Source organism: Pyrus communis, chromosome 16, assembly GCF_041283825.1.
Source record: "Pyrus communis isolate YQ-2024b chromosome 16, ASM4128382v1, whole genome shotgun sequence".
Taxonomy (NCBI): Eukaryota; Viridiplantae; Streptophyta; class Magnoliopsida; order Rosales; family Rosaceae; genus Pyrus; species Pyrus communis.
Window position 1 is genome coordinate 14,592,515 of NC_142580.1, and position 15,482 is coordinate 14,607,996.

At 37.9% G+C, this 15,482-nt stretch overlaps 1 protein-coding gene and 1 pseudogene across 3 annotated transcripts; one reads left to right on the forward strand and one right to left on the reverse strand.

The window, feature by feature from the left end:
- Nucleotides 1-9,123: 9,123 nt before the first annotated feature.
- On the forward strand, nucleotides 9,124-10,369 carry LOC137732736 (WAT1-related protein At5g07050-like; annotated as a pseudogene).
- A 685-nt stretch (nucleotides 10,370-11,054) lies between these two features.
- LOC137731729 (transcription factor bHLH104) lies at nucleotides 11,055-13,980 on the reverse strand. 3 transcript variants are annotated; one of them, XR_011068284.2, is made up of 5 exons: nucleotides 13,759-13,980; nucleotides 13,559-13,636; nucleotides 13,252-13,414; nucleotides 11,791-12,192; nucleotides 11,055-11,348 (listed from the first exon to the last, which is right to left on the reverse strand). XR_011068284.2 is itself a non-coding variant. In XM_068470921.2 (4 exons), exons 1-4 carry the CDS (start codon nucleotides 13,917-13,919, stop codon nucleotides 11,935-11,937), a joined length of 660 nt encoding a protein of 219 aa, XP_068327022.2. In that variant the 5' UTR covers nucleotides 13,920-13,980; the 3' UTR covers nucleotides 11,731-11,934. The 3 variants fall into 3 exon arrangements, 1 of the variants encoding a protein (XP_068327022.2); XR_015958028.1 differs by having other exon boundaries at nucleotides 11,752-12,192; XM_068470921.2 differs by lacking the exon at nucleotides 11,055-11,348 and having other exon boundaries at nucleotides 11,731-12,192.
- Nucleotides 13,981-15,482: the final 1,502 nt, after the last annotated feature.

Here is a 15,482-nt window from a genome sequence, read left to right on the forward strand (position 1 = left end):
TCATGCAATCACATTTTTGCACGACAGGCCATTAGCGGACGAAGCATTCCATCATGCAAAATGTTTTAGAGCGACAAAGGTACACATTTGTCACGCAATGTTTGGAAAAAGGCGGTAAAATCCTGGTTTGGCACCAGAAAATTGTGTGACGGACCAAATGTGCCGACCAAAGGGTTTTTGCGCGACAAACTAACCAATGCGCCCTGCAAAGGGATTTTGCGCGATTGACCAACCAATGCATTGGGCAAATATGTCGCGAAAATGGTTTTTGCACGATGTTATAGTTCTCCATTGCACAAAGACCCTATGCAGGACACGCTTGGTCCGTCGCGCAATTTTCTGCAAAGAAACGCAGTACTGTTTTGCGCCAAACAGTATGCGCACTCATGCACTCGTGAAATTGAATGAAAACCTTAAAAAGAAAACCACTAGTGTAAACATTTTAAATTGAATAGATGGGTCTCTAATGTTATATTTTTATGGTTCAAAAATTGTATAGATGTTGCAATTTGGGACATTATTGTACCTAAGGATACCGATCTTCATATCCTGACTGAGACCCTGGATTAGACGCTCGATTGTCATCATGGCAACATTGTTCGGGGGGTAGGGAAAGCGCAGGTTCATGAGATAGGTGTTTCCTCTTCCAGACCAACCATAGGACAGGTCGTCACCCCCTGATAGAGGAAGTGGTAACCCTGAAATATAAGATTGTGGGTCAGGAAGCCCAGCTTGCTGCTCGAAAAGCCTAGACAGAGAGCCAAAATGCGGCCCAGGACGAGAAGATGAGCATGATCTTATGGGCCTTCGAGCTGTCTGGCCACCAAATCCTGATGCCAACACCTGATCTTGCTCCACCTTCGACCTCCAAGGGGCTTCACCTAGTCGATACCCAATAGCCTGATGCATCAAACCCGAACGACTATTTGTTGTAGTTCTTTTTGTCTATTCAGACAACTTATACGTACATTTTCATATATTTTATAATTAAATAATTTTTCTTGGTTTATTAATTATTGTTTATAATTTAATTAGAATATTTATAAAAATTAAGTTAAAAATATATTGTCAAAAAATAAAATAAAAATAACAATAACTTTGTGTGACGATGGCGTAATATACGTCATGCAAAAGGGTTTTGCGTGACGACAATAACCTACATTGCGCACCTATCTTTGCGCAACAATGAAAGTAAGCTACGTCGCGCAAAACCTAAGCAGTAGGGGGCCTAAGTTCATGATCACGAGATGTATCACGAGGCCAATGGAGGAAAATAGTGATAAGAACCTGCTCAACCTAGACAGTACAGCAATGGAGAATTGGATGAAATAGAAGAGAGAGACGACGAACGAAGAACTCGTGCCTATTTTTTATTTAATAAAACTGATATATCCATTAGAGAAGCAACACAGCCATTGCTCCCTTTAAGTAGCCACTCCACTCATAAATGCTAACTTAGCATTCCTTTACATAACTAACTCACTAAAGGACAAACCCTTTTAACAACTGGAATTACAAATAGAAATAATAAAATTCATTTCCTAACATCACTCCCTCCTTAAAATCAACCTTCTTCACAAGGTTTAGAGTTGAAATTCTGGGAACTTAGCATGAAAGTCATCATAATCCTCACAAGTAGTTGTGCTCTCTTCTTGCCCGACCCACTATACTAGCAACTGAACACCTGCCTTGTCTCTTTTCTTGTAAATTCTTCTGGCAAGTATTGCCAATGGTGCATCTGTGGGGTGAGAATCTTGCATTTGAACTACATCTATCAAGGGTGGCAATGTTGTTACTTGTAGATCCACATTTCCCAGTGCCTCTTGAGGCAGCTAACATGAAAAATCGGATGAATTTTTGTTCCTTCAGGCAGTTTGAGCTTGTAAGTAACAGGTTTCACTCTCTCTAACACTTCATAAGGGCCATAATATTGAGGGTACAGTTTGTGATGAACATGTGAAGCCAATGTTTGTAACTGATATGGAAGCAACTTGAGATAGACTAAGTCACCAACAAAAAACTCCTTCTTAGTTCTCTTCTTGTTTGCTTGAACTGCCATTCTATTCTGAGCCATTGCTAAGTTATACCCGAGTATAGTAAGCACCTTATCTCTCTCCATCAATTCTTGTTTCACAGAGTCTAGTTTTGCAATGCCTTACTCATAGGGAATAACATGAGGAGGAGGATATCCGTATACCAATTCAAACGAAATGAATTTTGAAGAGGTATGATAGGAAGTGTTATAATTCCATTTGGCCTATGGTAACCATTTAACCCAGTCTTTAGGCTTATTTCCCACAAAGCACCTCAGGTAAGTCTCAACACCTCTATTGACCACCTCAGTTTGTCCATCACTCTGAGGATGGTACCCAGAGTTCATGCAAAGTTAGGATCCTTGCAACTCATTCCAAAAATAGCTCAAAAATAATAGATCTCTGTCACTCACAATTGTGGATGGCATTCCATGTAGCTTAAATATGTTGTCAACAAACAACTGAGCAACAGTTAGGGCAATGTAGGGATGAGCTAAAGCTAAGAAATGAGCATACTTAGTCAACCTATCCACTACCACTAGAATAACAGTTTTGCCTTTGCAAGGGGGTAACCCCACAATGAAGTCTATACTTATATCAGTCTTAATTTTTTGAGGGATTGGCAAAGGTTGAAGTAGACCCGATGGAGATAGAGTTTCATACTTGTTTTGTTGGCAAGTATTACACTCTGAGATGTAGGTTTTAATGTCACTCTTTATCCCTGTCCAATAAAAACCCATTTTTAGCCTTTGATAGGTCTTTAAAACCCCTTGGTGACCTACTACAGGTGTTAAATGGTATTCAGCTAAGAGCCTAGCCTTCCAAGTGGAATCAAGGCTGAGAACTATCCTGGAATTGTACTTTAGTAGGCCATTGTCAACATGATAATGGGCTAACTTAGAACCATTGGCTACTCATTTCCCATGATCTGTAATCTCCACCAATCTTTGCTTGATCCAAACTTCCCCTTCATTGTACCTGCTTAACTCATCTAACCACCCAAAATAGGGGTAAGAGGTAGCCTGACAACTCATTGATTCTCTTAAAGCATTGAGTATCAAGATATGTGTCCTATCCTCTAGAAAGAGCATCAACAACTATGTCATCAGCACCATTCTTAAAGTGGATTTCATAATAAAACCCCATCAATTTAAACAACCACTTCCGTTGGAATACTATGTGAGCCTTTTGGTCAAGGAAGTATTTTAAACTGCAGTGATCAGTCTTGATTATAAAGTGCGTACCTTGCAGATAGGACTGCCATTTCTTGACAGCATGGACAATTGCAATAAGTTCTCTCTCATAGGTGGAGAGAGATTGATTCTTAGGTCACAAGGCTTGACTAGTAAATGCAATTGGTCTCCCTTGTTGTTGCAAAACTGTACCAATCCAAGTATCAGAGGCATCACATTCCAACTCAAATGGCAGTGTAAAATTTGGTAGAGCTAGGACCTGTGGGGAGGTCATGGTATCCTTGAGCTTCTGGAAAGCTTCTTCAGCTTCTGTAATCCACATAAATTCTTCTTTCTTAGTCATGTGATAGAGTGGTTGGCAAATTTTGCCAAAACCTAGCATAAATTTTCTGTAATAACCTATGAGACCAAGGAAACCTCTTAACTTTTTCTTTGTATTAGGCTTAAGCCATTCCAGTATAGCCTGAATTTTGGAGGGATCAGCCTCCACACCCTTGCTTGATATGACATGGCCCAAATACTTCACTCTACTCTGTCCAAAAGCACATTTCTACTTTTTAACATAAAGTTGTTGCTGCTGCAAAACTACAAATACCGTTTTAAGATGCAACAGATGATCTTCCCAAGTCTTACTATAAATTAGTATGTCATCGAAGAACACAAGAATGAATTTCCTCAAATAGGGCCTAAATATATCATTCATGAGACTTTGGAAGGTTGTTGGGGGCATTAGTGAGCCCAAAAGGCATTACTAGAAACTCATAGTGACCTTCATGGGTTCTGAATGCAGTTTTTTCAATATCTTGAAAATGCATCAAAATCTTATGATAGCCTAACCTTAAATCAAGCTTAGAGAAAAGCCTAGCACTATGTAATTCATCTAAGAGGTCATCAATCAAAGGAATAAAGTACTTGTCCTTGATTGTTATGGCATTAAGTTCCCTGTAATCCATACACATTCTCCAGGTTCCTTCTTTTTTCTTCACAAGGAGAATTGGACAAGAGAAAAGATTGTGACTTAGCCTGATAAAACCAGCCTTAAGTAGTTTTTGGACTGCCTTATCAATTTCAATATTTTGTAAAGGGCCATAGTGGTAGAGTCTTATGTTAGGGGGTTTGGATCCAGGAATTAGTGGAATCTAATGATTGTGAACCCTACTAGGTGGTAGTGCGGTAGGTAAGGCAAAGATAGTCCCAAACTACCCTAAGACTTCTTGTAGTTGTTTGAGCTACAATGAATTTAGATCACAGCCTTCAACCAACCTTCCTTCCATGGAGTAAAGGAATAGTCCCAAATTTGAGTTGGAAATCTCCTTGTCAAGATGTTGGAGAGTCACCTCTGGGATTAGTGGAGCAGTTGAATCATTGTGACTAAGTTTGTAGTGAAAACCATTCTTGGCAAATTCCATAGTTAGTAACTGGAAATCCCGGAGAACCGGATTAACTGAGGAAAGCCATTGAACCCCCAATATTATGTCACACCCTCCTAGTGGCAAGGAATACAGATCCACAACACAGTCATAACCTCCAATAGACAAAGCAGCATTAACGCCCATTTACAATCATTACTTCAAATGGTATAGTTGGTTGAGTGTGCCAAGTAAATTTCCTAAGGAGTGTAGAGTCCACAAAATTATGTGTACTACCAGAATCCAAAAGTACTGTAACCTGTTGACCATTCACCGAGCCTATGACCTTCATTGTTTTCACAATGGTCTTAGCTAGTGTGCCATAAAATGCACATTCACTAAGTTCCATCTTTATAACTCAGGAGGTGGTTCCTCTACTAGAGCAGTGGCAATCTCATCTTTAAAGTACACTAAGTCAAGCATGAGAAGTTTCTTGTTAGCACACTTATGTCCCCTGCTCCATTTTTCATCACAAAACCAACAATCGCCATTCTCTCTTTTTTTGTGATCTCCTTTAGAGACAACCTCTTCACAAGAAAATTAAAGGGTTTAGTATTAGGAGTGGTGAGTGGTGCAGGAAATGGGTGCAAAGAGCGAGTCTGGGGTGAAGGCCTAACAGAGCTACTATTCAGATCATACAATTTAGCATCAATTTGTAAGGCAATTGAAATAACATCATGCACATCAAAGGTTCGCAACAGTTTAACATCATATCTCAATTCACATTTCAAGCCTCCCAAGAAGCAACTCTTTAACAAAATAGGCCCTAAATCATGAGTTCGATTTGCCAAACGCCTAAACTCAGTGATGTAATCTTTGAGAGTACCTAATTGTTTCAATTTGAAGAGTGCTTCAGCACTGTCTTCAAATTCTGAGGGCCTAAATTCTCTGCAAAATGCGTGGGTGAAAGCCTTCCAACGAGGAGTGGTTTGCAACCAGTCGTGCCATTGAAACCACTAGAATGTCTTCCTTTTCAAGTGGAATGAAACTGTCAAGACCTTCTGTAGCTCAGGAACGGAATAGTAAGTGAAAAATTGCTCCGCTTTGTATATCCAAGCAAGTAGATCTTCACTAGGAATGAATCTAGGAAAATCGATGCGAGGTTGCCAATTTTGGTGTGGAGAAGGTAGGGGTCGTGTTCGCCGAAATCGGGAGAATCGGCGATGACGAGTTAGGAAGGAGGATCGGCATTGTAAAAGGAACCCCCACCCCATGAGAACAAGCCATCTCACAACAGAATTGTTCCAAGAACATCGCCATTTCCAAATCAATGGATTCAGAGAGTGCAGCAAAAGAAGACTCCAAGGCAGCAACTTGAGCATCCATTTGAGATAATCGAGTGTTGGGATTGTAGTGGGGCATGCATAGAAAGACCAGGATCGAAAGTGGGTGATACCAATGATAAGAACCTACTCAACTTAGATAGTACATCAATGGAGAATTGGATGAAATAGAAGAGGGAGACGACAAGTGAGGAACTCATGCCTATTTTTTATTTAATAAAAATGATATATTCGTTAGAGAAGCAACATAACCATTGCTCCCTTTAAGTAGTCTCTCCACTCAGAAATGCTAACTCAGGATTCCTTTACATAACTAAATCACTAAGGGACAAACCCTTTTAACGACTGGAATTACAAATAGAAATAATAAAATGCATTTCCTAACAAATAGTGCCACATCGGGACCAGACCATAGCTAGGATAGACTGCCATCTTGTTTGCCCCAGGATGATATGCAGTTGGCACCACTGGGTGGTTTAGAACAAAGCCAGAAGGTGAAATTTCCATACTTTTCAACTGCTACTCCAACCGTTCTTTATCTGCTTTCTGTACAAGTTTCTCTGCATGAAATTCATTCTTCTACAGTCAACTAAGTGAGTACTCAAAATTTATATCAAACTGATTCTCAAATAATTTTCTTAAATCCTTGCATCCAAATGCACCCTTAAGTTAATACCTTCGATTAACTGCAACATATTGGAAACCAGTCCATTGTCACAATATAATGGGGTAAAAGTTCTAACTCCAAGAAAGAACCTAACATAATGTTACAAAGGATAGACACAGGCTTACAAGCATTGTTCTCAAAATCTCCGCCTAGGTCCCGCCTAGACGCTAGGCGGTTGGCCACTGCCCCGATTAATGCATGGGCGTTAGAAAATTAAGAAATGGCACTTAAACCTGTTGACGCGCCCGCCTAGCCTACCCAAACCTGCCTAGACACCTGCCTAGGTTGCAACTCACTTAGACAGAAAATTGATAACTTTCATTTTGCATTTTATTTTTTTCAATAAATTGTAAGAGACTTGTTGAATACTTAAACGAACAGACATTATATACTTGTTCCCCATGTTTTCATTATGTTCCAATACTTCATAATATATATATGTCATTCTATTTTGTAGTTTATGATGTAATTATATATATTTTAAGTATAAAAATACACTTATTTTGCAAGAAATATAATAGATCTACTTAAATCCACTTAGTCCGCCTAGTCCACCTAGGCACCCGCTTAGGCCCCGCCTAGGCGCTAGGCACCAGCCCACCGCTCAATTAGCGCCTAGCGCCTTTTAGAATCTTGCTTACAAGACACATAAATAAGATTTAACACATTGAGAATTTACGTGTTTCAAAGTGGGAAGAAATTGATCTAAAGATTAGCAAGTAGTAACACAACAGATTATATCTGGTACCAACAGGGCAGATAAATTAATGATATAACATCTGAGCAAGGGATATTATGAAGGGAAGTGAATTTCGCATATCTTTTTTTCTCCTCGTACACACCCATGTATAGTTCTAGCCTTTGGATTGGATAAATCAAAAGGGAATAAAAAAACACATAAAATAAAGATAAAATTGATTAAGAATGCATTGAATTTCTAAAGGTTTCAAGGAAACCAGAAGAGGAAGAAATACCTCTTGTGGGTGCACTCTTTTTGCGCAACAATGAGAGTAAGCTACATTGTGCAAAAAATTTCGCGAGATGCAGGTTATTGTTGTCGCACAAAGAACTTTTGCGCGACGTATCTGTAGACATCGAAATTTCGGTGAAATGAATGTTGACCAATAATTAAAATTTCAACGCTTACGTGTCACATAAATTTTACATGTAGCGTGTGACTCAACGAAAAATCGAAATAAATTGGAAAAGTCATCAAATAGGACACGTGTCAATACCTGGCAGAAATGATTTATTTCATCTGATTATTTAAATCCAAAAATCAAGTTTTGGAATTCTATAAATAGGAAGCCAAGGCATTCATTTTAGAAAGAGGAAGAAGAGAAAGAAAGAAGGGAATTTACATCACACCAAAACCTTGAAGCCTTGAAACTCTAAAGCTCTCAAGCAAATCCCGAAGGATCAAGAAAACACTCTTCGTTCTTCGTCAAACCCTCCTTCAAGGTTAAGCCCCAACGGCCCTTGAAGAACTTCCGCCGACTCAAGATCAAGCCCCGACGGCCCCTTGAAGAAAGTGTTCATCATCCGTTCATCCTAAGATCAAGCCCCAACGGCCCTTTGGATCAACAACCTCAACAAATCCACACATCCAATCGTTCTTCAAGATTAAGCCCAAAAGCCCTTGAAGATCCGCTCATCCATCAACCTTCAAGATCAAGCCCAAAAGCCCTTGAAGAAATCCATACACCCAGTCTTCAAGATCAAGCCCAAAAGCCCTCGAAGATCCGTTCATCAACTGTTCATCCCTAGATCAAGCCCCGACGGCCCTTTGGATCAACAGCTCATCCACAAACCTACACCCTACGAAGATAGAATCAGAGGATCAAATTACAAAGAGATTGTAACCCCAAAATCATTAAACACAAAAATATATTTTGTACACGTATTCTTGTTTCTTGTTTCAGGAACTTTTCGTGTTTACAGTATCTTACGCTGTCATCGCATAAACCCTTCTTTCACGACCTTTGCGCAAAGGGCTCCACATGATGAAGGTTTAGTCATTCTAATTCTCAGGCGACGTTTTTTGTCTTTGCGTGACAAAATGTGCTTCGTCACGCAAACTATTATTTGTAGTAATGATCTAGTTCACAATGTTATCAGAACTTTTTTTTTCTATTAATAAAAAATAAATTAAAATAGTTCCTGAAAAATCTATGGTGCAAAGTTCATATTCCAAAAGAATGTAATGACATACGTGATTCCTAACTAATTAGCACTTTCTATAAACAACAACAAAAAGTAGAGCTTTCGAATATGATTTTTGCGTCATAGAATAAAAAGTGGTCAATTAGGAGACAAGTTTTGCTTCTTTTCACAGAAAAGAATACAAAAATAATGATAGTAGATTACATTAGAACTTAATCAAGAACCTGATACTGTCAACACAAACAAGAATCAAGACTGAAATATATATATATATATATATATATTCTGTATGAGTGCATGCATGATGTGCTCCTCCAGCGTGTCAAGTATTTAAATAGAAGAGAAGGAAGAAAGAGAAAAACCGGCAGCCGGAGGTGGTTATGGCACAGGAGGAGGGATGTCGTAATCGTGGGAAAGTTTATATGAAGTCCAAGCCACACCTCATCATGGGTTTAGCTCAGGTGGCCTTTACATTTCTATATTTTCTCACAGAACCTTCCTTCAATCCTGGGATGAATCCTCATGTCTACGTACTTATCGACACAGTATCAGCCCTAGTGATTTTCCCTGTTGCCTAAAATTATTGAGAGTTATATAAAGCTACATTTGTACTTAATTATAGGGTAACTTTCTTTTTCCATATTTATTGCTTGTTTTGTTTCATCACATCACAGTAAGTACAACATTTTTACATATTCTTTACAAAGTAACATGTCAGACTGTCTGATAATAGAAGAACATTTTCCTACACCAATACATTTCTAGTGATGGTTTCTTTTGCCTATGTCCTGCAGAAAAGAGAGACCAAAGCTCACATTTGCTCTTTTCATAGAATTTTTGTTCTTTCACTTCTTGGGTAAGGTGTTTAGATTTTAAAACCCGTATATGGTTCTCATCATAAGGGAATAAATAAAAACCTAATTTATGCGTTGTTTTCAATAGTTGTAGGATAAGTTTGACTTTAAACATGTACCTTGCCAGCTTAAGATACACCTCTCCGACGTTCCTTGCATCCATGATCAAAACCATAGCTTCCCTATCTTTCGTAATTGCAGTTGAACTGAGGTTAGTACACCCATTCATCCATAAATTCAAAGCATGAATTCACGTTTTATCCTTAACAAACGGCAATTGTTATTAGCACTCTAAAAAATCATTTTACTTCCTTGTTTATAAAACCTAAAGCAGAAATTGCATTTGAAGAAGCGTAGAATAATTGTCTGGAATGTTAATAGAAGTTCTCTTATACACTACTTTTGATTTCGGGCTAGAGGTTTATCTTTGAAGTCCTCACGGGTTAGCAAAAGTTTTGGGCACCGTCATCTCTTTAGCCGGTGTAATGACCATGAAATTCTACAGGGGGCCTATTATGAGAATTTCATGACGTCCATTAATTCATATTCAAGATAAATCTTCCATCCGCAAGAACTGGTTGAAGGGTTTAATTCTAACTGTTGCAAATGTCAATGAGTTCTCTAACAGGGTTAACAAACATTTAGGAAGTGCAGTTAACCGGTAAATATGTGGTGGAGCGTATATCAATTGTCTCAACCGTTGTCACTGGTTAACTGCAATTTTCTAACTTGCAGTTTACCCACATTGCAGAATTCCAGCATATTAGAGAATACAGATGAATTTTTTATAATTGATATGTATGCAAATAATTAAAAATAAAAATGAAAAATGTAGGTAATCACATTGAGAAGATATCCTGCGCAACTATCACTGACTGCATGGATGAGTTTCTAGGGGCAGCACAAGCAACTGCTTTTGCAGTATGCATAGGGCATAGAGCATAGACGAGCTGCTTGGACAATTCGATTCACTCTTGACCTCTGGTCAATATTGTATTCTGTAAGCATCTGGATTTTCGGAAAATGTAAACTTATTACGTTTGATAACCATTTTATTTTTAGTATTTGGTAAGTAGAATTAAGGAATGTGAAATGTTGTCGGACAATAGTGAATCATTAAGATTCTTCTAATGCGGTGAGGCGTATGACAAGGAGCAGTGTACTCAGGTCTTATAATCTTCGTTCAACAGTGCACAGAAAAGAAAGGGCCAGTTTTTGTGGCCATGTTTGATCCATTTTCAGCGATACTGCTTGCTGTTGTAGCGTGCTTTGTCCTCAGTGAGAGACTTTATACAGGGAGGTTTGTTTGCATTGCTCACTACGAAATGCATTTATGGGCACGCATCTATAGTTCATTTACGGCATTTTACATGTCAAATGGCAGTTTGGTTAACATACAGTCTTCACTTTGTTGGAGGAGGTCACGACTTTAAATCTAATCAACAATAGTAATAAGAATGAAAGAAGACATTGAACCCAACATTAACTTTCCTCGTTTTGCATAATTGCTCATCGACAAACTTTTCCAACATCAGGAAGAGAAGTACTACTAGACTAATAATCGAGTCTAATTAATAGTTGACACTTCACCTGTCACAGAATGTGATTAACTTGTAAGAGGGAGGGAGGTAGTTGTTTGGATGTAATAAACTTTCATGCGTGGTTTGCACAGCATAGTAGGGGCAGTTACTGTGATCACTGGTTTATACGACTTGAAGAGCACAATGATGATGACATACAAATGTGCTGCATGGTGAACCATAAAGATTAGATTGAAATCCATCGAGACAGAAATCACAAATCGAAATTCAAAGCCAGTAAACCGAAGAAGAAGAAGAAGACCGAAGAAGAAGATGAAGGTGACAAGAACAGTTTGTATGAGCAGACATGGGAGCAAGAAAAGTTCCATTAAAAATAGTTTTGCTTGATGCATTTGTTTGTCTGGCAAGTGCTCAAATTCCATCAATTTCAGTATTGCACAATGCATTTAATAAGAAATTCACAACAGACGGATAGAAAAGAAAAATGTTAGGAAGGAAAAAAAATTCAGTGTATATGTTGCCAAGAACCAGTGCTATCAGATATGCTCTTGAAAAAGGTTGGGGTATAAACAAGTAAAAGCAACATATGCTAAATACTGGACATTTACCAACTGTTTTATTCCGAAAACGAGAGCCTTCAAGCTTACATTTAACAATTCTGCCACACAAGTGCCACCAGCCAAAATAAATTCAGGCAATTGAAACAGCGCTGACATATTCTCAACAATCAATAAAATGGTCAGAAATGTAAATGAAGGCATCTAAAATTATCCAAGTGCTTTATTAAAAATCTAAGCAGCGGGGGGCCTAAGTTCATGGTCACAAGATGTATCACGGGCCGATGGAGGCAAATAGTGCCACATCGGGACCAGACTATAGCTAGGATAGACTGCCATCTTGTTTGCCCCAGGATGATATGCAGCTGGTACCGCTGGGTGGGTTGGAACAAACCCAGAAGGTGAAATTGCCATACCTTTCAACTGCTGCTCCAGCCGTTCTTTATCTGCTTTCAGTACAAGTTTCTCTTCACGAAATTCGTTCTTCTCTGCCTGTAATATGCAAGAACAGTCAACTAAGTGAGTACACAAAAGCTCTATCGTACTGATTCTTAAATAATTTTCTTAAATCCTTGCATCCAAATGCGCCCTTAAGTTAATAGTAATACCTCTGCTTAACTGCAACAGATTGGAAACCAGTCCATCATAAATGGGGTAGAAGTTCTAACTCCAAGAAAGAACCTAACAGAATGTTACAAAGGATGGACACAGGCTTACAAGATACATAAATAGGATCTAACACACTGGGAATTTACGTGTTTCAAAGTGGGAAGAAACTGATCTAAAAATCAGCAAGCAGTAACACAACAGATTATATCCGGTACCAACAGGGCAGATAAATTAATGATATAACATCTGAGCAAGGGATATTATGAAAGGAAGTGATTTTCGCACACCCTTTTTCTCCTCGTACACACCCATGTATAGTTCTAGCCTTTGGATTGGATAAATCAAAGGAGAATCAACGGACAAAACCAACAGGGGCATGTAAAACAAGAAAACAGGTGTGTGAATATCAATTCCCTATTCTTAATGGTTATAATTGCAAATGATCATAGTAATGGACTATTGTTTTGGAGAATGAATCCTTGTAGGCTCAGCTTACAGATGCCACAAATCAAGTCTATTGTAAAATTAGACGAATTGTATGATATTATCTCCATCAGAGGAGCTTGACCCAGGTATAAAGTAAAGCAAGGAGGACATTTGAAACTTTACCCGAGGTTAGCCCCAACCACATGGAAACAAAAAAGGCATTACATCAATCGTAAACGCCCTATCACGGCTTTAAGATCCTCTATAGGAGTATTCTGTTCATTTCAGATCATCACAAGCAATAACCGCAGAAGTTTGAAATACTAGACCGGAGAAATGGTTCGAAAGAATTAGCTGAAACGAACAGAATACTGCTCTTAAAATCAGTGTTATCGGTCTTCTCCAACACAATAGTTGGCTGATTTAAAGATAACCTTAAGCCAAATCTCATAACACTCGTAACAAAACCATAAAAGAATAAAAACAAAAACTTCAAGTAAATGATGTATATCGAACCTTTAAACTTTTAACTTCTTCAAGTAACTTTTGATTTGTTTCTGTGAGCTCCTGAGCTTCAGCTCTCAGCTGGTTCAAAACCCTTATGGCATCATCAAGTATAGCAGCCTTGTCCGTCTTCGGCGGCCTCCTGGGCTCCAAAACACCGTTCAACTCCACAAACCTGCAACATATTAATCAAACAGCAATACGTTTTAATCACAAAGAAAACACAGACTCACCATTCTTTTCATCATTACAAAACAACCCATTTCTTCAAATTTGTAAATAAAATAAAATAAAATAAAAATTGAGATTTTATACATGCCTGTCATTCAATCTCTCCCTCCTCAATTTCTCACGGCAAGCTTTTGCCCCTGATCCAGAGCACGAATCCGGTCGTCCCCTTATTACCAAAACACCATCAATCAAACAATCAATTCCGTGACAAAAAGTTTGGAGCTTTCGTGACTAAGAACGCATTTACATTTCTGAAGATTTCATAGAAAGCGGAAGAGGAGGAAATACCTCTTGCGGAGGCACTCTTTTTCCTGTAACTGTGAAGCGGCGGCAGCAGGAACATCGAGGGCGGAGAATTCGAAATCGCCGAAAGGAGTGCGGTTGGGCCAGAGGAAATCGGTGGGTTGGGTTTCGTCGATGTAATCAAGATAATCTATCCATTCCCCCATTAGAGATTGCAAAGAGAGACTGAGTCCTCTTCTATTAATATGAATATGATTCTCAGGACTTAGTTCGATGTAAATTTAAATTTAAATTTATTTTTATGAAATAAGCATACAAAAAACAAATTTAGCATGTTGTTTATTATTTAATTTTATTTAATTGATTTTGTTTTTAATCAATTAGAGCAACAGTCTTTCAATTAAAAATCTATTACCACTAATTCCTTAACTCATCAAAACGTGTAGTTATAATCCTCTAACTAAAAATTCATCATCATTGGTCTCTTAATTTTAATCCAACTGGAGAAATGATCCCTCAACTTTAACCTAATTGGAGCAATTGTCCCTCAACTTTAACCCAATTGTAGCAATGATCCTTCCAACATAACTCATTTTGACAAAATTCTAAATAAGTTGACGAAAAAGACCATAGCTACACGTTTTGATGAGTTGAGAGACTCAATTGTAGCAATGGTCCTTTCAACATAAATTATTTTGACAAAATTCTTACAAAGTTGACGAAAATGATCATAGCTACACATTTTGATGAATTGAGAGACCAATTGTAATGGATTTTTAGTTGAGGGATCATTACTCCTATTTTATTAAACTTGGAAAACGATTGCTATAATTTACTTTTTTAATTATTTAATTTTGTTTTATAGATAAAAAGACCAGAATTAGAAAATATTAGTGTATTTGACGGTCATATTACTTGGCATGCCAACTGGTGTTATAAATTCATACAAAATCAATTTCGTGACAAAAAGCTGGGCTCATCTCTAAAGGGATCTTCATTTTTTTAAAAGAGATTAGTTGTTGACCTAGTTCATAATGACCTTTAACAATCTAAAACGTGTTGCAATCCTATCGGATTAAGAATGTGAATGTGTAAATCCTAGTATATTTAGGAGTATCATGTAGTTACCTATTGAGAGATGTAATCTTATAAGGGTAAGGATTTTACTCTTCTTACTACTATAAATGAAGGCATAACGAGGTGATACAAAACACACCTTAGAATTAAATCTTTCTCTTTCTCTCTTGTTGTCGCCATCCCCCTCTCTCTCTATTCCTTAGATCGCTTAGGTCAACAACACGTTATCAGCACGCTCTTGCCAGAAGCTAAGGAACTTAAGGATTGTAAGAGGAGGTTATATTCTACAAATTCAAAGGCTCTCAATCGTTTTCTGCCAATCAGGTTCTTTTAAAATAAATTAAAATATTTGTAAAAACCTTGAAGCATGAAAATATTTCCCATGATGCATAAACCCCCTATATTTATATTTTCCTTCCAATTATATGTATTGTATATATGTTCATATATTTTGTCAATGTATATAATTGTTCATCCATTACGTATATATGCTATGTGGAATTGTCAGTCAAAAGAATCAAAATTAATTTAGAAGTAACTAGGGTTTTAACTCTAGAATTCGGAAAAAAAAAAAAAAAAAAAAAAAAGGACAAAAACCAAAATTGGGTAATTTTTCGCAGTACCACCATGTTGGCCTGAAGCCCAATCGTGTGGCGACCAAGGTTCTAAAACATGCTAGGCGCTAGTCGGGC

What these genes read in the sequence shown, in the direction of transcription:
- LOC137731729 (XM_068470921.2), bottom strand. Translation starts at nt 13,919, where the DNA reads ATGGGGGAATGGATAGATTATCTTGATTACATCGACGAAACCCAACCC. An exon ending in AAAGAGTGCCTCCGCAAGAG is followed by an intron (nt 13,637 to 13,758) that starts GTATTTCCTCCT and finishes TTTGGTAATAAG; the next exon opens with GGGACGACCGGATTCGTGCT. An exon ending in AGGGAGAGATTGAATGACAG is followed by an intron (nt 13,415 to 13,558) that starts GCATGTATAAAA and finishes AATATGTTGCAG; the next exon opens with GTTTGTGGAGTTGAACGGTG.